This window comes from Coffea eugenioides, chromosome 11 (assembly GCF_003713205.1).
Source record: "Coffea eugenioides isolate CCC68of chromosome 11, Ceug_1.0, whole genome shotgun sequence".
Taxonomy (NCBI): domain Eukaryota; kingdom Viridiplantae; phylum Streptophyta; class Magnoliopsida; order Gentianales; family Rubiaceae; genus Coffea; species Coffea eugenioides.
In genome coordinates this window covers 29,893,921-29,919,807 of record NC_040045.1, presented here as the reverse complement: position 1 = coordinate 29,919,807, position 25,887 = coordinate 29,893,921, and the positions used below count along the sequence as shown (strand labels likewise).

The window sequence follows — 25,887 nt, the reverse complement described above, 5'->3', positions numbered from 1 at the left end:
TGCAATCCATTAACTCAATAATACTGGGAATGAAACACCGATAGACTCAAAAAAGAGTGGCTGAAAAATTTGTGACAGCAAAAACAGAAGAAAAAGCAAAAGAATCGGAACTGAAAACCAAGGAGGAGCTGAAGCCCTGGGAGCAGCGCTCTGTTGTGATCACCATTCCTCGTTTTGACTACAACGCCTCTTCTTCTCTCCTCAGTCATTCCCACTCCGGATTCCTCATCACCTGCCCCATCAGTAAGGCCTCTCATCCCATCTCTTCTGTCCAGAAAGTTATGTTTTTTTGTTATTTTTGTACTTTATTGGCATTTATTTATGTAATTTGCTTCTGGGTTTTTTGAAAATTTTCAATTTGATTGTTTGGGATAGTCCGGGCAGTGTGGTGATTGATAAAAATGCTTCCTTTGTTATGTAGAGAGGGAGATGAGTGCAACAAAAGAAGCCATGTCAATTTTTGAAAAGGTAATGAATTCTGCTGGTTTTGTCTCGTCAGTTCTTTGGAATAATGTCACAATAAGGAAATTTTAGACATAAAGAAAATTCATGCTGACTTCAGAATCAGGACAGTTAAATTGGTTTAGTGAACTTGGTTTTATGGGATTCTTAAATTCCGGGCAAGGTTGGGAACTTGGGGTTTTTGTAAGTGAACAAGACTGTAGCGGGCTTGAATTACCGATGTAATGTGTTTGCAGCTGTAATTGTTTTGGTTTAAGATGAAGAGTAGCAATTTTATGGAATAGATGTTTGAATGATTAAGCATAAGTAAACAGCAAATGGGATGGCAACAAATTGATAAAACTGATGAAGTTTGGAGAACTGGGTGAGCTATGCAGAAGGTAGGCACAGGCATGTTGTGTTGTTCAAATGCAACAGGTGTTGATGGGGGAAAAACAAACTAGCTAAAGTTGTTTACCGTTTTAAACGTGATAACTTTTTGGAAATGAAGTGTAATGCTAATGGTCTTCATTTGTGAGAATAATGGCAAAATTATGCATGCAACACTATTTCCATCTGTTGAACTTAGTCTAGGAAAAACGTTGATGATTTTTGGGTTCTAAACTTGATTAAGATTTCAGTTTGCAGACAAACAGAAGGATAAGATGTCAATTATCCTGCCGATAGGTTATTAACATCTGAGTCTAGTAGCTGGCTTCAAATTTTTTTTCCAATAAATTTTTCCAATGATCTTCCACTTCATCCATTTATTTGTAGCCTGTGCATTTTTGGGTCACAGATTAGTATGGTTTAGTCCTTGTTTACAAGTCTTATTCAACATGTTTTGCTTACACACTGTCATTTGTCACTTGGTTCAATCAAGTGACTCTGCTTAAGTCTGCTGTGCCTTCTTGAGTAAATGACATGATCTGACATCCAAAATGCAGCACTGGTTAATCACTCACAGCTTTCCAGTATATATATATATATATATGACTTACCAATTTCCTTGAATTTGAAGAGGCTTATGGATACATAGTAACCTTAGCTTAGGCTTGAGCACATAACTGATACAGGTTAAGCACAAATTCACCTTACTAATACGGAACCTTTGCATTGTTTTCTTTGAAAATAAATCATAAACAACAGATAGAAGATATGCAATATTTTCTGCCGTAAGAAAAATTTTTTAAATATAAAAGCAATTTAATAAGTGTATTGTTATATTTCTCTAAAGAATGACATGGTCTTAAGTGATCATATTTCTGGAAGGAGAAGACTGTTAGTCAAATTTTGTTTGGCATTTGAGACATCAGATATTATATGCACGAAATATATAGCTGATTGCCAATCATCTATTTTGAGTTCTCAAGAAATAGATATATAAGCTTCAGTTTTGCTTTTAACATTAAAAAGGCATTCTTCGTTGCAGCAGCTTTGGATAATTGTCTTTTATTCATACCTAAAGGGACTTGTGTAGGCATGAGATGTTGCACTCTTCTAGGGCCCAAATAATAAGTGGACAATTTAGAGTTAGCTTAAAATCTTGTGGCAGACAACTTGTTTGGAATTGTTTTTGGATATATTTACACCAGAGGCCAAGCGTTGCTGAGGCTTATCACTATGTGAAAGAAATGAATGAGTTTCAGTTATATTTGAAGTCCTCTCCAAAGCCTGTATCGTTTTTATTTCTTGGACCTCTCTCGTTGCAAAGGGAAGACAAATGATAAACCAACTTGGAGAATGGGGAGGTGTGCATCTGGTGCTTGCAAGATTCTATTCTTTTGACTTCACGGAGTTTTTATAAAAGCTGTGTGTGCTGAATGTTTTCTTAGGGCTTCAAACTGATGTTGATATATTGATACATTATGCGTTCCATTCGTTTTTTATGAATGCCATCAATATTCACGACTGATGCAACCAATGAAGAGTTTAAGGGAAGAGTAAATTTTAATATTCTTGGGAACTTGGCTGAAGATCCAATTTACCCACTTTGAAGAATGGGTAATCTTTTTGGGATCTCGATTATTTATTAAAAATTTAAATTCTACATATTTCAGTAGACTTAAAATTTATGGTCCTTTAGTAGCTTATGGGTATTGGGTAAACTGACAGTGGAGGACACTTCGGCCATTGTTTGAGACCATAGGCTTATTCGTTGACTTTGTTGGAAGCGCTTTTAATTGGAATGTTGGGATTCATCACCTCAATTTCCTGTCATAAGATATTCTGGTCCCCAGGGCTGAGCTGAAGCCCAGTTATTGCATGTACTATTGTACACACACCCCACAGACCCAGGTTTGTTAGGCCATCCATGAAGGAGTTATTTAAGTTATTCACTGGTGAATTTTTTATGCATCTTTGTCTTGGAAGTGATGTCCTAAACCTTTGTGTCATATGTGGCTTTCTTCCTGACATTTTACTCTCATCTTCCATTGCATGTGGTAGTTTCTTTTCCCGTCCTTGAATATACACCAATGTGAAAGTAAGAGTTCAACCTGTCTTCCCCACTGTCAAATAACATTCAGTGTTAAAAGCTTGTGTTCAAATTTTGTGTGAATGAGTTTGCTGCTTTGAGGACTATTAGTTAAAAGAGTTCAGGACATTTTTATTGATCAGCAGCTTGTGTAAGTCAGAAGCTATTTTAGTGTACTTCTAATGGATTTCAAAAGCTGGGGAAGTGTTTTGTTATCTGGGCATGGGTCTTAAGCTTGAAGCATGCTCTATGTTGTTGGAATATTGAGTTGCTGAATTTGTGCACTAAATAGGGCTCTAGGATACAATCGGTGCAGAAAATTAGAACAGAAGTAGGGAAGAAGAAATTTAGAAACCGTTGCGTCCATGGGGATACTATTTTGTACCAGTTCTCCTTTTCAAACTGCCAACATAGAGATCTGATACATCACTCCTACAGTGGACAACCTTGCAGATTCTCCAAATCTCATGTTATTTTCATATGCATCAATAACTATCTGTATTCTTCTACTTCCATCAGTTGCAGCTATAGAAGACTTTTATATCCTGATTGCTGATTGAAACCTGAAGAATTCCATGAGAACAGAAATATCTGCTACCAAATCGAACTATTGACTTTTAAAGATGAGAATCCCTCTGAATCCTCCTATGGAGATAATAGAATTATGTGTCAAATATAGATAATCTTTTCTTACTGGCTATTCTATGTAAACTGTTTTCTCTTGGAAAATGGTGGAGAAATGAAGTGAGTCTGGCTAGCTGGTGGTGATCTATCGTCATTCTTTACTTTTTCTTTTCATTAATTTTTTTTCAAAATTTGATTGACTTTTAGCACTTCTGATCTTAGAACAATGCTTCTTTCTACAACTTTTTTGCTAACCCGGTTCTATCTTGATAGCTGTATTAATTTATGAAATCTTGGTTAAAAGAGTGACAATTAGCACAAGGATAATCAGAAATTTATTGTACAACAGATGGTCCAGGGGCAGAATACTCGAGTTTGGGAGCAATTCTGACATAATTGTTTGATATGATTATTAGTAGAGAAATTGCAGTTTAATGAAATGTAATTCTTGAAGATAATAGCCTATGGCTTTTATATACTTATGCTACTGAACTTGTGCAGAATCAGCATGCATGATATTTCTTCACCATCTTTTCTTTTTTCTTTTTCTTTTTTTTATAGATGATCTGATTGATTCATCCAATTTCATATATCTGAACTATCTCAATGGGAAGCCTGCTTGCATCTAAAAGGTGCTTGCATCTAAAAGGTGTAAAGTGTAAATCAGCTTGGTGTCTTGTTACCTGTAATTGCAGTACATTTTCTTACATAACTTGTTGTGTATGTAAAACTAAATAAGTTAATTCAAGTTGCGTTTATATTCTGTGAGATGTTGACCAGTTGTACGATTAAATATGATTTGCAGTATGTCAGATCTTTGAGTATTCTAAATGCTAAAGGTTCTGAAAGTTTGGATGAGAATATGTCAGCTAAGAAGAGGAGAATATCTGTAAGTACAGAGGAGGAACTTGGCAACAGTTTGGAGAGGAAAGATGTGGCCGATGACTTTGGAGAACTGGTAATAGTTTAAGTCTGGTATTTTATTTTGTACACATGCTCGTACAGATAAATTAACATGTATGACGACCTGCAAATCTACAAAAAAAATGAAGAGGGTGGGGATTTGTCTGTAAGAACAGGTAATACGACTTGTATGCATGAAAAAATAAGAACAAGTTTATTAAAACAACTAGAGCCAGAATCTAATGGAAGATTCAGAAGTTTTTTTCTCAGTGGCTGTTTGGCTTCTTTACCTTTTGGTTCTGAGCTAGAGACTCCACAACTAGAGCAAATTTTGCACCATGGCATGTCCTGCTTGGCATAGTTATATTTTTCATGGCAATATTGAGTGATGTGACCGGCTTAATTGAGAAATTCATCTTCACGGGCTTAAGAAGGGGGCAAGAAGCATTGGTGGTCAACTTCACTAGCCTGTTCATCCTCCTCTTTGGAGTATCCGTTGGCTTCACTGTTCTTCTTCCAAGAAGTTAATAAAGAAGTAGTCATTGGAAAATCTTGTAATGTTTGGTTTTATTTATAGTAGTCATTGGACTAAACATTTTGTTAGAGTAATGATTCCCATGTTTGTTACAGGTGTTCTGAGTATTTGAATAGTTTATTTGGTCAAATAGTTCTTTTAAAGCCTACATTTTATGCATGAGATTTGTGACATTGGCATATGAACTTTTTTGGGACTATTGGAGCAGGAAAATGGCCATCATTTGTGTGTACTAGTACTAAAAAGGGGCTCAGTTTTGGACTGAACGAAAACTCTCAGTGCAGGTTTGAAAATAAGCTATTAGCTAGTAGATCAAGTTGATGATTTGAACAACAAAATCTTGCCCCCTTCAATCTGCAATTTGGCTATGTCAAATTAGTAAATTGTCAAGTTAATTATGAAAATTTCTTAAAGCTCTATAAAAATGCCAGTATACAATAATCAGTTTATGTACTGGTCAAGGAATGGCCCAGAAGCTTGAGCCTATATATATATATATCTGTGAACATTTTTCAGTACTTGAGACCAATGAGCATTAAGACCTGATTGACAATATTTTCTTTTCCTGAATCACATTCTTCTCTTTGAATTCGGCCTAGTATACAATAGTTCACATACCCTGTTTGCATTATCATCTTTGACCACATAAAATCATCATAATTGAGGAAAATTTGAACTCTTGATTGAAAAGCAAAGAACTATATGGAGATTTTCACCTAACATGCAGTTGTAACCACGTCTGCAGGCTATCACCAACAGAGTTTCCAATCAATCACATTGCCTGAAAGACATACTTTCCACTCACAGAGTTTCTAATCTACACAGCACTTCAAATCCATATGTGAGCCCACGAGTTCTATAAAAGCTTGTTCATTTAATTAAACTGTAACAACACAAAATTGCATTAGACTGATCCCATAGAATTATCCCTGCCAAGAATTGCAAAATTAGAAAGTAATTAGCATCACTTCGCTCTAAACATCTATTCTGACTAAAATGGTGCTGCAAATCTACCTATAGCACACGAATTTTGGAAAGAAATTCAAGATATGAAAGCCACTATGCAGTCAGACTTCGGCCACACCAAATAGTACAACTTGTGTCTGAAGTATCAGTAGCGTAACCTTTTTTCCGTATCATATTTTGCCGATATAAACTACACATGTATGAAAGATCAGCATGAGATAAAACAAAGTTCATTACCTTTGCAACAGCAAGTGAGCTTAAGAACATATTACAACACAATTCAGGTGACTCAATGAACAGAAGAGAACCAGCTTAAAAGCTCCTGTCAATTTCCAATGCCAAATGTACTAGTGCATGTTGATTACTCACAGTAAACCAGTTCATTGGCAGCTCTAACACACAACAGATTTATGTGAACAAGTATACAAACTCTGAAAAAGTAAAGTGCGGTTGTAAAACAAAGCAAAGTAAAAGAACGAAAGAAATGTGATTGGATCATTGCCCGGGATAGATGCTAAAATCCAGATCAACTATGAAATGAAGACCAGAAATTCAGCACTACCAAGAAGAATGAAACAAAAAAGCTCGCATTCACCAACTTTTGATAGATAATCTGCACATAAGGATTTTGAGAACGTATGCTAAGAGCTGCCTTCTAAAACATAAAAAAAAATCCCTCCTCTTTCATTCGGACTTGGGACTAGGCATGGCCACAGTTTTAGAACCGACGGTTCTGGTTCTTCAAAGAGGTAGAACCAGAACCGCATAGTTCTGATTTCGGTTCCTTATAGTTCTGGTTCTGGTTCCGTATGGTACCTTACAATTTTATTTAATTCTTTATCTTTACCAATTTTAATACGAATATAACAATATATTTAAATTTTCAAATAGAATGTACAAAAATAAATACAAAATAAAGATCATATTTTAATTTTATCATTATTCTACAAAGTAAGAAGTAATAAATAGACAATACAAATTTTATAAAAAGTGCATTACATTGTCAAATTAAAAAATACATTACACTATCAAATGGTTGTTATGTGTTGACTTTCTTGAGTTGGACAATCATCAATGTTGAAGATTTCATTTGAAGAAATATTATTGTAAAAAATATTTTTTTGCTTGCTTGATTAATTTGAAGATGAGCTACTACTATCAAAACTTGCCATTTTTTGATAGCAAATAAGCAAAAAAAAAATTTGTAAGTAATAATTTAATACTTACAAATTATAATGATAGATATTAGACGAATAGAAATAATTAAATAATTAGTAAAATATATAGAAAGTCCATAAAATTTAAACTTTCTTAAAACCTATTAAACACAACTATTTTTTTTGAATTATCTCACTACTTATATTAATTATTTTTAATTATTTTTAACGGTTCTGGAACCGGCGGTTCTGGTTCTGGTTCTATTTTTTAGAGAACCAAAACCGGAACCTTTATCCACGGTTCTGCCACGATTCTGGTTCCGGTTCTGATCCGGTTCCGGTCCAGTTCCCGTTCCAAATGGAACCATGGCCATGCCTACTTGGGACCGGCTGTGTGATGTATTGTGTCAACACAGGTGGAGTTAAAAAACTTCATGTCTCTAGTGCCAAGCATGATAAGCCATCTCTTCACGATCATAAACAAGTCACCTTGGACAATGAATACTCCCTATGCCATTGAATGCAAGGAAAGTTGACGAGTACTCCCACTACTACAAAAATAGTCTTTAGTGACATACTTATTATGACACTTTTAGCAAAATGTCATAATACAATCTTAATATGACATGCAATAGGAATGGTCATTAAAAAGGAAAAGGAGACACCAAAACAATGTCGTAATGATAGAAATGGATTGAAAAAAAAAACAGAAAATGCTGAAACAAAATGGCGCTCCACTAAGGCGCCTTTTTTTTTCAGGAAAATTTGTAAGCCTCTCTCTAGAACCTACCCCTCAAGCTCTACTCTTTCCTCTCCCAATTTTTCTCCGAATAGAACCAATCATCCCAATCGAGCCAGAGAACCAATCATGCATCATCATACACAACATCCATTCTCATGCTCTCGCACCTTGTCTCATTGCACCGTTCTTTATCTCTCTAAGTAACTCTCGGATCCGTGGTTTGATTGCGAAGAGGAATTAGGGCATTTGAAGCTAGTGATAATTATGCCATTTAAGGGTAGAGGAAGGCAAGATTGTGTTGGCAGACAAATGGTTAGTCTGCATTTGATTTTTGAAAGTTATTTGCTTTTCGTGCCTAATTTTTTCCGTCCCTTGATTCAATTTTCTGTTGAGTTTTTCTTGCAAAATTAGGTTAGAAATTCTGATATTAAGTGGGTTATTCTATTTGTCATGAGTTTGGACTGATTTCAAGCATTTAGTGTTATACTTTTCTAGCCAAAAACGTGAAGTCTAATGATGTCTGCTATGTGTTTGCTGTTTTGCCAAAAAGAAACTTTCGAAATATAGCTGCTTGGTTTGAATAGTTGTTTAACTAGTTTTAATGCTGCTGGTTGAACTTGAAGATGCTTAAATTATGTGCTCCTAAACAAGGCAATATTGGGCAATACTTGAGTGGTTGGTAATTATCAAGTTCTTGGATTTGGATTCGGATTGTGATAAGAAACCAAATAGAGTTTAAGCTTTATTAGTCTAGTTTAAGCATCTTATTTTCAGCTTTGTTCATTGTTTATTTGATGGCTCTTGGAATTTGGTTTATTTGTTCTTCCTTGTTATTGGATTTTGGTGTTTTGTTAGGAAGATAGAGAGTCATCAAGAGACTAATAATGTGCAGTAACATACTTACAGGAGGGTGATATTGTATGATTATATGTACTATTGTGAGAAGATTTGGAACTGAATTGATACATATAGTTGTTGAAGATGGACATATTGAAGTAGAAATTGAAATTTTTTGAATTTAACTCTTCAAAAACTAGGAACTAGCACCTGTTTTGGTTCTTACTATACTTTAGGTTTTAAATGTTACATCACTAATATGTCTTTACTTTCGACCAACTCCATTTTGTGGCAGAACTAATATGGCATGGTGTAGCAAATAAACTCATCAAATTTAGAATGTGTGGCTCTACTAAAATGGTTTAGAGATTCAATATAGTTTAGTAATACAACTGTCAAACCAAATCTTAGTTTGCCCTCATTCATGGTATATCTCATTTTCTGATGTAAGTAAACTTCAATCATTCTTATATCTTTGGGACAAAGATGCACCGTTCTTTTATGACTATCAAGCACTGCTTTTTTTTTAGACTATCTTTTTTTTCCTCTTTATCCTTTTAGCTTAGGTGACTATGGGCCTGTTTGGAACTTGAGTTTTTTAGGAGTTTGTCTAAAACTTTACTGTAGTGCACTGTAGAAGTTTTTGAAAAAATTTTGTAGAAATTTTTGTAAGGTGAAAAACTTTTTTTTCCTTTTCTTTTTTTACTTTCTTTTTTCTTTTTCTTTCTTTCCTTTTTCTTTTTCCTCTCTTCTTCTTCTTCCTTCCCCTTCCCCTCCCCTTCCCGTTACCTCTGCCTCCACCTCCACCACCTCCGCCAGCACCACCTCTTCTTCTTTTCTTTTTTTTTTTGCTTTTCTCCTCTCTCCCCCTCCTCTCCCTCCCCCGTCAACCCTTTCCTCCCTCTCCCCCGCCACCCCCAAACTTTTCCACCATCCCTTTCCTCTCCACTCTGCCCGCCACCCCTCTCTCTCCCCCCGCCACCCTCTCTGCCCACCATCCCTAGTCTTGGAACTCCGCCGCCACCCCCCTCTGCCCGCCAACCCTCCCTCTCCCTCTACCACCACCCCTTTCCTCTCCTCTCCCCTCCCATTCGCACTCCGACGCCAGAGGAAGGCCGGTCATGGACCATTATTTTTTTTAGCTTTTTCTCTCCCCCTCTCCCCCTCTCCTCTTCCCATCCGCCACCCTCCCCCTCCCTTAGCTGCGATCTGGTCGAGCGACTAGGCCTGTCAACGGGCCGGGTCCGGGCAGAATTGATAAATTCGGACTCGGACCCATCATACTGTATTAAATTCCGGACCCGACCCAAATACCCGATGGGTCTCTTAATCTTTCTCCCGGAACCGCACCCGTCGAGTCCCGAGTCCGGGTCGGGCCTACCCGGATAAGGCCCGTCAAAAATCCTGGTTTTGCTACATCATCGGAATGGAACTTTGCTACATCATCAGCATGATCTGTGCAACAAACTCCGAATCAGATCTGGGACACAGCTTTTTGACCAACAACTTGTAAGTTCGCAAGTCAATTTTTGGTTCAAAACCTCTATACTGACCATAAAAGGAACAAACCAAAAACTGAAAAAAAAAATATTGAGAAAGCCAAACAAGCCTACAAAATTAGAAGATGCTATATTTTAGAAAAAGGAAATTTTTTTTAAAAAATATAGTTCTTTGTTCCGTATAAACAACTCATACCACATCAAAACAAAACAAACCAAGGGGACCATCAAAACATGCAAATCTCTTTATCCGAACCCAAAGAAAGCAAAGAATTCCACAACTTTTGCACACCAAACGCCGGAACTCCGAAACTCACACACACTGACAAAACGAAGCAAAAGAAAGGATGATTTTGTTCCCGGGTAAAAAAGAGAAGCTGAACTATATTTTTACTTGATTGGCAAATCCAATACCAAAACCAAGGAGAATACGACCGACAATCAGCATCCAAACCTTCCGAGCAAAACCATTGAGCAAAGCCCCCGCGAGAAACAAAACTCCCTCGAAAAGCATTGACAACTTTCTCCCCATTTTCCTGGTCACAGTTGAAGCCACAAGTAGAGCAAAACAGAAACTACTAGAAGCCTTGAAGAGCTGGGCTTCTTTGGAGCTGCAATCGTCAGCGTCAGGCGTCGGAGATGGATTTGGCTTCTCCTGTTCCACGGCGGACTGGCGGAGGGTGAGGCACAGCAAAAGAGAAAAGAGAATGAGAGGGAGATGTGCGGCGGCGGGGGTATTAGGGTTCAAAAAATTGGGGAATGAAATACACGGTGTATGCCTTTTGGTGATTTATTGGTAAATTTTTTAATTATTAATTAATTAAAACGGGTTTGGGTCTAATACGGGTCGGAATGGTATATTCCGTATCCGACCCGCTTTTCTGTTAGATAAAATGGGTCCAGGTCTGGGTTCGGGTCCGGGTCTCGGTTCTATATACCTACCCGTACCCGAAAAATGTTGGCGGGTCCCGTCCGGGTCTGGGTCCAGACCCGGACCGTTGACAGCCCTACGCGTGACCAGATCGCACCTAGCAGGAGTGGGAGGGAGAGGGGAAGAGGGTAGGAGAGGGGGTGAGGGTGAGGGTGAGGGACAAAAAAAAAATTTTGAGGTGACCGGCGCCGGAATAGGTGACCGGAGCCGGGAGAGGTGGTGATAGTTATTGGTGGCTGGCGTGGTGGGTTGAGTGAGAGAGGAAAAAGAAGAAAAGTTTTTGGGAAATTTTTTGTGCATTAGATTTTTGGGAGTGTGTAGGTAAAAAATTTTGAAAAGTTTTTTGGGGTTCCTGTAGCAAAAGTTGTTAAAAAAAAGAAAAGTTTTTTGGGGTTCCTGTAGCAAAAGTTGTTAAAAACCTAGTAGCTAAAAAACTTGGGTAAAAAACTCAATTCCAAACAGGGCCTATATTTGGACAACACATAATCAAGTTCAATAGAGGATCTACTGCTTAAAGAGGATACAAGGAGAAGAAGAAAAAGGTTTGACCAACTTCATTAGCTGCATTTTATGTTAGGTAAGTACTAAGACCTATGATTAGTTATAATAAATTGAGTCCATAACTATTGTTTAGGTTCATTAATTGGAACTAGTACTTAATATGTTTTTGTTGTTGTTCAAATTTAACTTGAAATGCTGTAGCTATATTCCAATCTTATTACTTGAATGCTAGACATTTTTGGCAACAATTTATTGTTTAGATTTTACTTTTTCAATTATTGGAATGAAATGCTAAACCACTGAAATTTGGGCTGGTTTATAGTATCATGTAATGAATTTCTGTTTAGAAGTTGCTCTCTTATGTGTGATTTTCACAAACTTTGTAAAATTGGTATTTTCAAGGTTAGGGATAAAGTTACAATAAGGAGCATGATTGATCCAAACAAAATTTTGGCTGTTGGAGTGGTTAGAAGTTTGGATCCTACGCTAAAGTTGGTGACACACTTTTGGGGTCACATTGGTGTGAAGTTCATGTGAATGTGCCAATGGAGAGTAATAAGGAGTTGATGTGGCCATACCATAATTTCTGAAAGATTGGAGATGCAATTGGAGTGGCTATTGCTTGGCCAATAAATCTAGTACTTTTTTTGTCATACCTTTACCATTTGTCTAATATAGTTATTATTTGTTTTCTGATGTTAAAACTGTAAAATAAGACCTATGTGAATTGCAATTTGTCTTGTTTGGTTTACGACACTTGTAGGAGAGTATTGAAGAAAACTAAAGCAACATTGGGTCAAGTGGCAGTTTTTTTGAAGGCATTATCCTTGCTTTGTAGTTGAGTTGATGTCCTATGCTTCCTTTATATGTACACATGACTAATTTAAAACCATCTAAATTAGTATATAATTTATAGACACTTTTGGTGTGGATGGTTTGGATGATATACTTTTGTTCAAGTTTGGATGATTGTGTTGCTTATTTTATATTATTCTACTAGTTACGTTGCAATCCTTCAAAATTTAGGATCTGAGATGCTTGTGCAGTAGGATGAAATGTGGTTTCTGCTATCAGATGATGTGCAGCAGGAAGTTGGAACACTTTAATTTGGATGTTGTACTGATAAGTGGACAATATCATAAAATCCTAATCTAGTTACACTTCAAAAGTGTCATAATATTTCTATCTACTTATACTAAAAAAGCGTCATGATATGTTATTGTCCTTACACAAAAAAACATCATCATAGCTCCAATATATGACACTTATGAATATCACTTCTAATATATATAATTGAAATTAACGGTAACTATACCCCTACATTTCTTGTCATTTGAAAGTGTCATAATAGGCATAGATAATGACATTTAATAATGTCATAATAACAATAAATTGTGACGCTTAAAATTGTCATAAACCTATTGTGACGCTAGAATGAACGACGCTTCCAGTAGAGCGTCATTATAGCCTAAATGTCATGACATGAGTCTCTAATGACGCTTTTGAATGTCATAAAAGGACACTTTTTTTGTAGTGTCCCACTCAAAAACATGTAGAGCAGGCTGTATCAAATAGCAATAATTGGTTAATTCCCAGTCTTCAGCATGTGTGAGGGATGAAATGTCATCTAGCCTAGTAAAGGGAATTTGTTCAAGCATAACAATTTGATATGAATTCAACACTAATTGGCCCATATGACAATTATATTAAAGAAAGATGGCGCGCTCACAGGAGTTGGGTTAAAAACGTCCAAAAGACTCATCTTAACAATGGTAATGACAGTGGTTGGCCTGCACTATAGTTGCGGTGGAGTTCCCCCCATTGTCCCTCGCTGTGTGAGTGCAAGGACTTGGCTGCAGCTTGTTAATAGATTTTGTTTTTCGACTGCAAAGCTGTCCCTCTTGTGGCAATTGCAATCCCAATTTTTTTCAGAAGCACCTTTTTTTTGGTGCTATTTTGTGCTCTTTTTGCACTTATTCATTTTTAGGTCTCCTGAGAATCCAACTGGCTCACTCAGGAGATGTTTGACATGGGAACCACAACTGCACCCTCACTTATTATTTGGTATAGCGAGACTCCCGACTTGGCTTACTCTGTAACAACCGAACAGGGAACCACAACAGATACATGGCACTAACCTGCCCCTGATTGCTTTATCGCCTCACCAACTTATTAAGTATATTAAGATGTCAACTCCAATCACTAGGCGCAGACTTCAAGTTTTAACTCATACTTCTTTCAGTTTCTAAGCCAAGGTAGAAATGGAAAGAGGCCAATTAGTATTTCATTCACATCAAAAGCTACACCGTCGCATTATCACACAATTACAGGGCTAGTTGTTATGCGTGCAAAGGTGTGTGAAGTAGCTTTAGACAGATTCCCAATTATAGCTAACTTTGATGCCTGAAAGTGGAAGTACCCATCATTTTCACCTCTGCTATTTAGGCACATTTATAGGGAACTCACTTAGACATACTAATAAGAACTCAACTGATCATCAGTAGCTATTAAAATGTACACAAACAGTTAAAAAGTTAAGAAGATAGCGTTTATAGGCAGGCTAAATAGGGCAAAAAAGAGTCAAGTGCTGTTTAATTAACAAAAGGACAGAAATTTAATTATTGATCGTGTAGAGTATTTATGAGACATTAGAGTGGCAGACTTAAAATTATGCATTACCCTTTTTTTCTTTTGAAAACAATGACACCTCATGCACAATTGATAGATACGTGTTAGGCAGAGCTAAGCGAATTTTCTATTTTTGGGGGAAAAAAAGACATTCAATGCCTTTTTTCATTTTTTAAAATTTTCATTTTTTTTTTAAAAAAAATTCTTTCCCTACTAATAAAAAAGTAAAGGAATAAAGAAACCAAAATCCTTTAGTTTTTTGGATTTTTTTTTTCAATTTTCGGTCTTTACTTGCAAATAAAGAAGTAAAAAGGAAACCATAATCATTTTTCAATGTTTTCTTTTTTTAAAAAAATTCTTTTCCTACTAAAACAAGTAAACAAAAAAAAGAAACCAAAATATTTTTGTGCTTTTTTGGATTTTTGGATTTTTTTTGTCTTTTTTGTTTTTTTCAATATGTTTTGTTCTTTGCTTGCAAATAAAAAAGAAAAAAAAAGAGACGAAAATCTTTTTTCACTTTTTTGATTTTTCAATTTTTTTTTGAGAATTCTTTTCCTACCAAAGAAAATTAAACGAAAAAGAAGAAGCCAAATCTTTTTTGCTTTTTTGGATTTTTTGATTTTTTCAATGTTTTTTTAGCAAATAAAAAAGAAAAAAAAAAGGAGGAAACCAAAATCTTTTTTTCTTAAATTTTAAAATTTTTTTGTCTTTTGGTTTTTTCATTGTTTTTTGAAATTTCTGATTCTCTTCCTAGCTACTACTAGCCTAATTACTTAGCTAATAATCAGATAAACCAGTGAAAGAAATTGAGATTTTCAAACCTGCTGTTGTGCTTTGCCCGTCAAATCCTCAGCAACTCTGGACAAGGTCTGCAAATTCAGTTTCACGATTGTATCCACAAAGGCACACGTCTCTTCTTTCGTGTTGGCCTCGGCCGCATCAATCACGTAAGTCTCCACAACCACCGTCTCATTGCCGCCATTGGGGTGTAGGCTCATGATCGAGCGATAGTTCAACAACCGGTGGTCGCTGCTGACAATGCTGAACCTGAAGATGCGCTGATCATGATCAAGAATCTCGAGCCGCTCGATGTTATAGGAGGCTGGAAGTCCTGACGCGACATCCACACGGTGTAAGCATCCAACTTGGTTTGCCTGGCCATCTATGATTCTACAGGATCTCACGAATGGCTTGTACCATTGAGGATTTTCAAAGTCGGAAACCAGAGCCCAAACAACGGAGGCAAGAGCTGCGATAGTTTGGAACAAAGTAGATGAACATTCGTTCGGCTGCAAAACAGGGTTGTGGTGGCTGGAAACAGTTGTAGGAAGCTGAAAAACCATGGTTGTGGGGAGGGGTGTTGGAGGGTTGTTTATCAGTGAAAACGATGAGGGTTGTTTATCAGTGAAAAAGATGGAAGGAGTTTCTGTGAGGAAGTTGGAAGAATCGTAACGTGTATTTATATATAGACGTAGGAGAAATTGCTCCAATTCCTAAGAGGAGAAAGGACTATTACCAAACTAAGTAAGGATTAGGATTATGATTTCCTATGTGGAAAAGGATTGGATATCAGGTTCAAAGACCCGTTAGAAGTTAGAACTGGCAGTGGCGCAGGCTGGCTGGAGAACCATCCAAATTTGGGTTAATTGAATTACGCCATTAACTATTGGGTAAAATATAGAAATGCCCCTTGAGATCAAGTAAACATATAGAAAAACCCCCTATAGTTTTTAAACATATACTCCGGTACCTCATGGTTTGAAATTATTTTAAAAACCGATGGAAATCGTTGAATTAACGGGTTTGAAATACACGCGTTTCTTTGCGAGTATTTGTGCTAGAAACAAGCCAATTTTTAATTGATATACCTATTATACTCTTAGAGTTATAATACAAAAAAGTCCCCTGTGATTAATCAAACCTACAAAAAAAGCCCTTATGGTTTCAAATCATACAATACAATATCTCGTGATTTTGAATTAATGTGAAAATCGGCAAAAGTCATTTAAATTAATGAGTTCGAGTTTGAGATTCCTTGACTTGAAAAATAATTTTTTTAATTCAAAATTTTAGTTGACATACCTATTAAATACCTTAGAACTCATAAAATTTTCAAAAACAACCCAAAACTCCCAATACAACTCACCTTTATTTCTATATATAAAATAAATAAAAATTCTTAAATAAAACTCACCCTATTTCTATACATAAAATAAATAAATAAAACTTCCAAATACAGCTTATCTTATTCCTATGCACAAAATAAATAAATAAATAAAAACTACATGTAACCATGAGGGGCTTTTTCCATAGATTGGCTTAATCACAGGGTTTTCGGTAAGTTTACTTAATAGGATGGTTGTTAAAAGGTCTTTTATTGCTTATATATATATTAGGGTAATTATGTAATTTCGTCTGCCTCAGCTGGTTTTGACAATTTCCGTTGCTGTTTCAAATTATTTCAAACTATGAGAGGTCGAAATGTATGATTCGAAATCATAATGGACTTTTCCGTAGGTTAGCTTAACCACAAGGGATTTTTTGTATTTTACCCTACTTTTAAAGATTGAACATTTTCATTTTTTTTGTTGTTTTGTTAGAAGCATATATGTTACAAGTTTGAACATAACAAGTCGATATTTTGATTAGAGATCTTTTTTTGGGATAGTTTAAGTTATAAAAAATAATATATTTGTAGAAAAGAAGTCAATTTGCACTAGAATGCCAATATACTGGCTTTTTTGGATTGCCATTCTCTGGCAAAAAATCTCATGTTTTTTGAGAATATTTCCTTGATACATTTTTCAATGATCTTTTTACTTCATATAAATCACATCTAAAAAAGTGTTACAATATACCCTTCCAGAAAATGCAATCCAAACAATATACTTCCATGATCAATCATAGTAGTATTGCGATTAGGAACCTTTTTTTGCAGTTAGAATAACAAAAACCAAAAAAGAAAAATAGAACCTAGACAACAAAATCGATTATGTGACTTGACTCTCATGATTACTTGACATAATTCTAATCAAGGTGAAGATAACTTGTAGTATTTTGGGTAATTTTTTTCAAAGGTCAAAAGGTTGTTTGGGTACAAAAGAATATGAGTACTAAACTATAGGTTTAAATTTAATTTCATTTAAATCAAAAAGGGGAAGGATTTAGGCTTGTCATTGGGCCATCTGAAGTGAAGTGAGGTTTAACAAACTCAGATTTGGCTCATATAGTTAGTACCATTTTTGGGTTTCGAATTATGAGATTTGAAGTGATAAACATGAAACTCATACTTGACTTACAAAATATTCAGATTATAAATTTAATTTTGACTTAATTCAAGCTCACTTATAACTCCTTAACTTCCTTAATATAATTACTATAATTATTAAGTTTTAAACTAATTTGATATCTGCAGAACCACAACATTAAAACTATATAAGATCCAGTAACAATTCATTAAAAAGTATATAAAACCAAAAATTTTTCAACAATAATATATCCAATTAATTCAATGTACATAGAAAATAATAATAAAACACGATCAATAGTCAATACATCTTCAAAGGTCCTCAATTTGCTCATACTGAGATTTGTCCTTCTAAATCTTTTGACATACTTTTGTATATTTAATATTCCTTATATATATATATATCAAAATATAAATATATATATTATATATATATGCATATTAAAGGGTCAAACCTATATCGGGTTTGACCCTAATAAGATCCAAACTCTGCTCACATTTAATTCGGGACTAATATTTAGATCCAATTTTAACCCAACTCAATGAAAGGTCAGGCTCATTAGACTTTTTCTTGGAGCCGAGTTCAAACTGACTCGGCTCTAGTAATAGTCCTAGAAGGATTGCCACAGATTTTGATGCTAATTCATTTCCCTCTCAAAATGGGTAAGAAAGGGAAGTTGGGGATCAGATGGTTAGAGTGGGGGCTTGCTTGGTTGGATAGGTTAATTTGGTAATTTCGGTTATGACATGTGTTTTATTAGATATTAGGAATATGTGAATTTGCCAAAACTTATATGTCTTTAAGAATTTAAATCTTTCCATTACTACTTCTCAAAATTTTCCAAAGGGAGAAACACAAATTTGATTCTCAATGTTTGACTTGTAGATCAAACTGGTCTCTAATGTATTAGCAAAACAAATATGGTCTCTAAATTTTCTGATTTTAACTTTACATTTTTAGTCCCTAATTTTGAAGTTTCAATCAATATGGTCTCTTAAGTTTCTAGTTATTGTTAGGAGTTTAAAAAAAAAAAAAGGTGTGAATTGAATTAAAGATCTCACAAATGTCATCCTAAATCCCTATAAATTTCATAAAAACACTTTATATCGAGATAATAACATCGTTGAACTTAAAGAGTTTTATTATTATTTTTTGAATACGTTACAATCAAATGACAATATATACATAATATATAAAATAAAAAAGGAAAATTCTAGTATTAATATAAAATTTATTATCTTTCATGCCAGTTCTTGCATGGTTTGTGCATATAGGCCTAAATTGTTATAGTTAGGAATTGTTATAAAAACTAGCAATCATAGATACTAATATGAAGTGCTTTTACTCATTATGGGTTAATTATCAGTTAATTACTAATAGTGTAAAACAATAATTACATATATAATACCAAATTTGAGACCAATTATTCCAAAGGGAAGAAGTATATGAGACATTAGTGGCATGAATAAATGAAGTAAAAAAATAAAAAAGTTTAATTAGAATTGCTAGTACCCATTTAAGACAATTGCGGTGTAATTCTTATCTTATTTTATCCTAATATCCTCAATATCACTATTGAAAACTTAAGCGACTAAAATGATTAAAATTTCAAACATTAGGGTTCAAAAGTACAAAGTCAAAAATTGTTTAATAACAGTAATTAAATTTTGACCACTAGTCATTATTGAGTTTTCATCATTGTTGAATGTACCTACTACCAAAAACTTTGACAACCAAATTTATTTTGGTGGAAACATTAGAGACTAATTTAGCACATATGCTAAAAATTAGAGATTAAAACTACAATTCTCCCTTTTTCCAAAAGAAAAATCTACACTTTTTTTGTTTTATTTTTGTGCACACGTGATTTTTTTTCACCTTTGATATCACACAACGGTCCAAACGGACTGACATCAGTTAATAGATTGAATTGTTAAAATGACTTTGTGAATTGCGAGGGTGGTAATTTGCAGAAAATTCGATTTGGTAGAATTTAGATAAAAGAAGGATGTGTTTGATAAAATTAAAATTTGAAAACTGAAGCCTGAAGTCCCAATTCCATTAAGTTAAGTGGTTGAATTGTTATTAGGCCCTATTTGATAATCCAATTCAACGCTTAAAGTTAATGGATTTAGATATTAACATGTTCAGACGTATTTGATAACCAAAAATAGTACATCCGAATTAATAAAATAATGCTAAATTTTCTAGGCAAAACTTGCTTCAAAAAATAAAATGATACTGAATTTTCTAGGCAAAACTTACTCTAAAAAATAAGTGATAAGTTATTCACTTATCACTTAATGTGATATACATTTAAATGTATCACATTAGTACTTAACAAATCAATAATTTAATAGATTCAAATTTCAAATTTCGGATTCAAATTTCAAATTTCAATTTTATCAAACGCACGCTAAATCCAATATATTTGAGTGTATTTTAGAGTAAATGAATAATTTATCACTTATATTTGAGAGTAAGTTTTGTCTAGAAAATTTAATGTTACTTAATTAATTTGTGTCTCAAGATGTTCAGATCTGAACTCATTAAATTTAAGTGCTGAATTGGGTTATTAAAGAGAGTCTAAATCATTTAGTATAAATCACATTTTATTAGTGAAGTAAGTGGAAGAACTAGGGTATAATACCTCATTTGCCATACAAAAGAGGGGGCGGAATATAAATATAAATCTCCTTGGCATTACAAATTACAATCCATTAACTCAAGAATACCGGGAATGAACACCGATAGACTCAGAAAAGCATGGCTGAAAAACTTCTGATAGCAAAAACAGAAGAAAAAGCAAAAGAATTGGAAGAAGAAGCAATGAAAGTGGAACTGAAAACCAAGGAGGAGCTGAAGCCCTGGGAGCAGCACACTGCTGTGATCACCATTCCTTGTTTTGACGACAACGCCCCTTCTCTCCTCAGTCATTCCCACTCCAGATTCCTCATCACCTGCCCCATCAGTAAGGCCTCTCATCCCATCTCTTCTGTCCAGAAGGTTATGCTCTTTTTTGTTATTTTTGTACTTTATTGGCATTTATTTATGTAATTTGCATCTGGATTTTTGAAAATTTTCAATTTGATTCTTTGGGATAGCCTGGGCAGTGTGGTGATTGATAAAAATGCTTCCTTTGTTATGTAGAGAGGGAGAAGAGTGCAACAAAAGAAGCCATGTCAATTCTTGAAAAGGTAATGAATTCTGCTGGTTTTGTCTCTTGTCAATTCTCTGGAATAATGTCAAAATAAGGAAATTTTAGATATAAAGAAAATTCATGCTGACTTGAGAATCAGGACGGTTAAATTAGTTTGGTGAACTTGGTTTTATGGGATTCTTAAATTCTGGGCAGGTTTGGGAACTTGGGGTATTTGTAAGTGAATAAGACTGTAGCGGACTTGAATTACTGGTATAATGTGTTCGCTGCTGTAATTGTTTTGGTTTAAGATGAAAAGTAGCAATGTTACAGAATTGGTTTCTAAAGAAAGAGATGTTTGAATGATTAAGCATAAGTAAACGGCGAATGGGATGGCGACTAATTGATAAAACTGATGAAGTTTGGAGAACTGGGTGAGCCATGCAAAAGGTAGGCACAGGCATGTTGTGTTGTTCAAATGCATTAGGTATTGAGGGAGGAAAAACAAACAAACTAAAGTTGTTTACTGTTTTAACGTGATAAATTTTTGGAAATGAAGTGTAATGCTAATGGTCTTCATTTGTGAGAATAATGGCAAAATTATGCACGCAACACTGTTTCCATCTGTTGAACTTAGTCTAGGAAAAATGTTTATCATTTTTTGGTTCTAAACTTGATTAAGATTTCTGTTTGCAGACAAACAGAAGGATAAGATGTCAATTATCCTGCCAATAGGTTATTAACTTCTGAGTCTAGTAGCTAGCTTCCAATTTTTTTGTTTATGATCTTCCACTTCATCCATTTATTTGTAGCCGGTGCATTTTTAGGTCACAGATTAGTACGGTTTAGTCCTTGTTTACAAGTCTTATTCAACTTGTTTTGCTTACACTGTCATTTGTCACTTGGTTCAATCGAGTGACTGCTTAAGTCTGCTGTGCCTTCTTGAGTAAATGACATGATTCGACATCCAAAATGCAACACTGCTTAAATTCTTTATCACTCAGCTTTCCAGTATATATATATATATATATATATATATATATATATATATGAGTTACCAATTTCCTTGAATTTGAAGTTTCTTAGTGATACATATTAACCTTATCTTAAGCTTGAGCACATAACTCATACAGGTGAAGCACAAATTCACCTTACTAATATGGAACCTTTGCATTGTTTTCTTTGAAAATAAATCAGAAACAATAGATAGAAGATATGCAATATTTTCTGCCGTAAGAAAAAGTTTTTAAACATAAAAGCAATTTAATAAGTGCATGGTTATATTTCTCTAAAGAATGACATGGTCTTAAGTGATCATATTTCTGGAAGGAGAAGACCATTAGTCTAATTTTGTTAGGCATTTGAGACATCAGATATTATATGCATGAAATATATAGCTGATTGCCAATCATCTATTTTGAGTTCTCAACAAATAGATATATAAGCTTCAGTTTTGCTTTTAACATTAAAAAGCCATTCTTCATTGCAGCAGCTTTGGATAATTGTTTTTTATTCATACCTAAAGGGACTGTATAGGCATGAGATGTTGCACTCTTCTAGGGCCCAAATAATAAGTGGACAATTTAGAGTTAGCTTAAAATCTTGGGGCAGACAACTTGTTTGGAATTGTTTTTGGATATATTTACACCAAAAGCCAAGTGTTGCTGAGGCTTATCACTATGTGAAAGAAATGAATGAGTTTCAGTTGTATTTGAAGTCCTCTCCAAAGCGTGTATCATTTTTATTTGTTGGACCTCTCTTGTTGCAAAAGGAAGACAAGTAATGAACCAACTTGGAGAATGGGGAGGAGTGCATCTGGTGCTTGCAACATTTTATTCTTTTGACTTCATGGAGTTTTTATAAAAGCTGTGTGTGCTGAATGTTTTCTTAGGGCTTCAAACTGATGTTGATATATTGACACATTATGCGTTCTATTCTTTTTTATGCATGCCATCAATATTGTTTAAGGGAAGAGTAAATTTAAATATTCTTGGGAACTTGGCTGAAGATCCAATTTACCCACTTTGAAGAATGGGTAATCTTTTTAGGATCTCGAGTTATTTATTAGAAGTTTGAATTCTACATATTTCAGTAGACTTAAAATTTGTGGTGCTTTAGCAGCTTATGGGTATTTTATGTGTTATGGGTATTGGGTAAACTGACAGTGGATGACACTTCAGCTGTTGTTTGAGACCATAGGCTTATTCATTGACTTTGATGGAAGGGCTTTTAATTGAAATGTTGGGATTCGTCACCTCAATTTCCTGTCATAAGATATTCTGGTCCCCAGGGCTGAGCTGAAGCCCGGTACATATTGCATGTACTATTGTACACACACCCACAGACCCAATTTTGTTAGGCCATCCATGAAGGAGTTATTTAAGTTATTCATTGGTGAATTTTTTATGCATCTTTGTCTTGGAAGTGATGTGCTAAACCTTTGTGTCATATGTGGCTTTCTTCCTGACTTTTTACTCTCATCTTCCATTGCATGTGGTAGTTTCTTTTCCTTTCCTTGAATATACACCAATGAGAAAGTTAGAGTTCAACCTATCTTCCCCACTGTCAAATAACATTCAGTGTTAAAAGCTTCTGTTCAAATTTTGTATCAATGAGTTTGCTGCTTTTAAGACTATCAGTTAAAAGAGTTCAGGACATTTTTACTTATCAGCAGCCTGTGTAAGTCAGAAGCTATGTTAGTGTACTTCTAATGGATTTCAAAAGCTGGGGAAGTGCTTTGTCATCTGGGCATGGGTCTTAAGCTTGAATCATGCTCTATATTGTTGGAATAGTGAGTTGCTGAAGTTGTGCACTAAATAGAGCTCTAGGATACAACAACTATCTGTATTCTTCTACTTCCATCAGTTGCAAGTATAGAAGACTTTTATATCCTGATTGGTGATTGAAACCTGAAGAATTCCATGAGAACAGAAATATCTGTGACGAATCGAACTATTGACTTTTAAAGATGAGAGTCCCTCTGAAGTGAGTCTCATGGAAACTTTCTTGCTGGCTATTCTATGTAAACTGTTTTCTCATGGAAACTGGTGGAGAAATGAAGTGAGTCTGGCTAGTTGGTGGTGATCTGTCGTCATTCTTTACTTTTTCTTTTCATTAATTTTTTACAAAATTTGATTGACTTTTAGCACTTTTGATCTTAGAAGAATGATTCTTTCTACAATTTTTTTGCTAACCAGGTTCTATCTTGATAGCTATGTTAGTTTATGAAATCTTGGTTAAAAGAGAGACAACTAGCACAAGGATAATCAGAAATTGATTGTACAACAGATGGTCTAGGGGCAGAATACTCAAGTTTGGGAGCAATTCTGACATAATTGTTTGATATGATTATTAGCAGAGAAATTGCAATTTAATGAAATGTAATTCTTGAAGACAATAGCCTATGTCTTTTATATACTTATGCTACTGAAGTTGTGCAGAATCAGCATGCATGATATTTCTTCACCATCTTTTCTTTTCTTTTCTTTTTTCTTTTTCTTTTTTTTTTTATAGATGATCTGATTGATTCATCCAATTTCATATAGCTGAACTATCTCAATGGGAAATCTGCTTGCATCTAGAGGGTGTAAAGTGTGGAAATCAGCTTGGTGTCTTGTTACCTGCAATTGCAGTACATTTTTCTTACATACCTTGTTGTGTATGTAAACTAAATAAGTTAATTCAAGTCGCGTTTATGTTCTGTGAGCTGTTGACCAGTTGTACGATTAAATATGCTTTGCAGTATGTCAGATCTGTGAATATTCTAAATGCTGAAGGTTCTGAAAGTTTGGATGTGAATATGTCAGCTAAGAAGAGGAGAATATCTGTAAGTACAGAGGAGGAACTTGGCAATAGTTTGGAGAGGAAAGATGCGGCCGATGACTTTGGAGAACCTGGTAACAGTTTAAGTCTGGTATTTTAGTTTATACACATGCTCATACAGATAATGCAAATTAACATGTATAACTACCTGCAATCTACAAAGAAAATGAAGAGGGTGCGGATTTGTCTGTAAGAACAGGTAATATGACTTGTATGCATGAAAAAATAATAAGAAGTTTATTAAAACAATATGTGACTATAAAAATAGGAAATGAGAAGTAAATAGAAGGAGAAGAGTAAAGAAAGTACCTTATGATAGCTGCATCCCTGAGACATACTTCTTTAGCCTTGTTTGACTTCGTAAAAGGCTCTAATACTGCCCATATGCTTAAACACCAACCCTCTCCCCCCAACTGAGCCTTTAGCAAAAATTTTCTGTGTACCCAGTTTGCTACAAATAGTTTATGTGAGAGGTACGTATCTGTGAAGGTTTTGGCTTCTTAGTACAAGAGTAAAGTTCAAGGCAAGATTTGGTGGATTGCAAGTAACAAAGAATTGCTAAAGGAAACTTGTGCAATTAAAATTATTAGCAGGTAGAGAAAAGATGAAATGGAACTTCCCTCCCAAAAATTAATGAATGAATGAACAGAGTGTACTCTAAAAAAGTCGTACAAGAATTTGTGTTATTTCTATTGTCTATTTTTTCTTTCAACAGGCCCATATTATTGTATGGTCTGAGAACTGGAGCAGAACAATCTATCATTTTTTTCTTTTTCACAGAAGTGATGAGAGAATCAGAAAGAGATTGTAATTTGGTACTTACAATAAAAACTTGTAGGTGTTATGGTGTCTTAATTTCCCCATTAAGGTAGATAGTGGAGCCAAATATCTTGGAACCATTCAATATTAGTTATCTATGCTATCAAAATTACAGAAATCATGTTTACAAAATAAGTAACAAAATGCACCAAGACTAGAGGACATATTGTTAACTTGAAAAGCAAACAAAATATGATTGTGCTATGTACCGATTTTTTTTTTAACTTCTCATTTAAAGACATGTATGACCAGTATAATTGTAAATGGAGAAACTCAGGCATGTAATCAGGGATAAAGATCTATTAATGCGGTCAAGATCTCTATATTTCATGTAATCTTCCGATCACCTTATTTGGCTATAGAATCCCAGACGGATGATACCAAGCAATTTAAAGAGCAAGTCTGTTGACACACAAGACTGAAAGGAAAATAGTGGAGATGGAGGATAGAAGATAGTGATGAAAAGGGTCTGGAGTTGTGAAGGACTATATCATGCTTCACAAGTGATTTTAGTCCTATCTGCTTGTAATAAAGAACAACATATTAAGTTAAAGAGAATACTCAGATATGCCTAATAATATTATGAATAGCTTCATTGTCAATAACCCTGGATGTAGGA

The 25,887-nt window shown here is 34.8% G+C and overlaps 1 protein-coding gene across 4 annotated transcripts; it reads left to right on the top strand.

Moving 5' to 3' along the window:
• LOC113752953 lies at window positions 1–25,887 on the top strand. 4 transcript variants are annotated; one of them, XM_027297012.1, is made up of 4 exons: window positions 20,230–20,459; window positions 20,639–20,685; window positions 24,370–24,523; window positions 25,631–25,887. In XM_027297012.1, the coding sequence occupies exons 1-4, from the start codon at window positions 20,255–20,257 to the stop codon at window positions 25,675–25,677; spliced, it is 453 nt and encodes a 150-aa protein (XP_027152813.1). In that variant the 5' UTR covers window positions 20,230–20,254; the 3' UTR covers window positions 25,678–25,887. The 4 variants fall into 4 exon arrangements, 2 of the variants coding, with proteins under 2 accessions (XP_027152813.1, XP_027152814.1); XM_027297013.1 differs by lacking the exon at window positions 25,631–25,887 and adding an exon at window positions 25,165–25,250; XR_003464936.1 differs by lacking the exons at window positions 20,230–20,459; window positions 25,631–25,887 and adding an exon at window positions 1–243 and having other exon boundaries at window positions 24,434–25,143.

Coding starts and splice junctions, on each gene's coding strand:
- LOC113752953 (XM_027297012.1), top strand. CDS start 20,255: ATGGCTGAAAAACTTCTGATAGCAAAAACAGAAGAAAAAGCAAAAGAA. Junction 20,460..20,638: donor CCTCATCACCTGCCCCATCA/GTAAGGCCTCTC, acceptor TTTGTTATGTAG/AGAGGGAGAAGAGTGCAACA. Junction 20,686..24,369: donor CCATGTCAATTCTTGAAAAG/GTAATGAATTCT, acceptor TATGCTTTGCAG/TATGTCAGATCTGTGAATAT.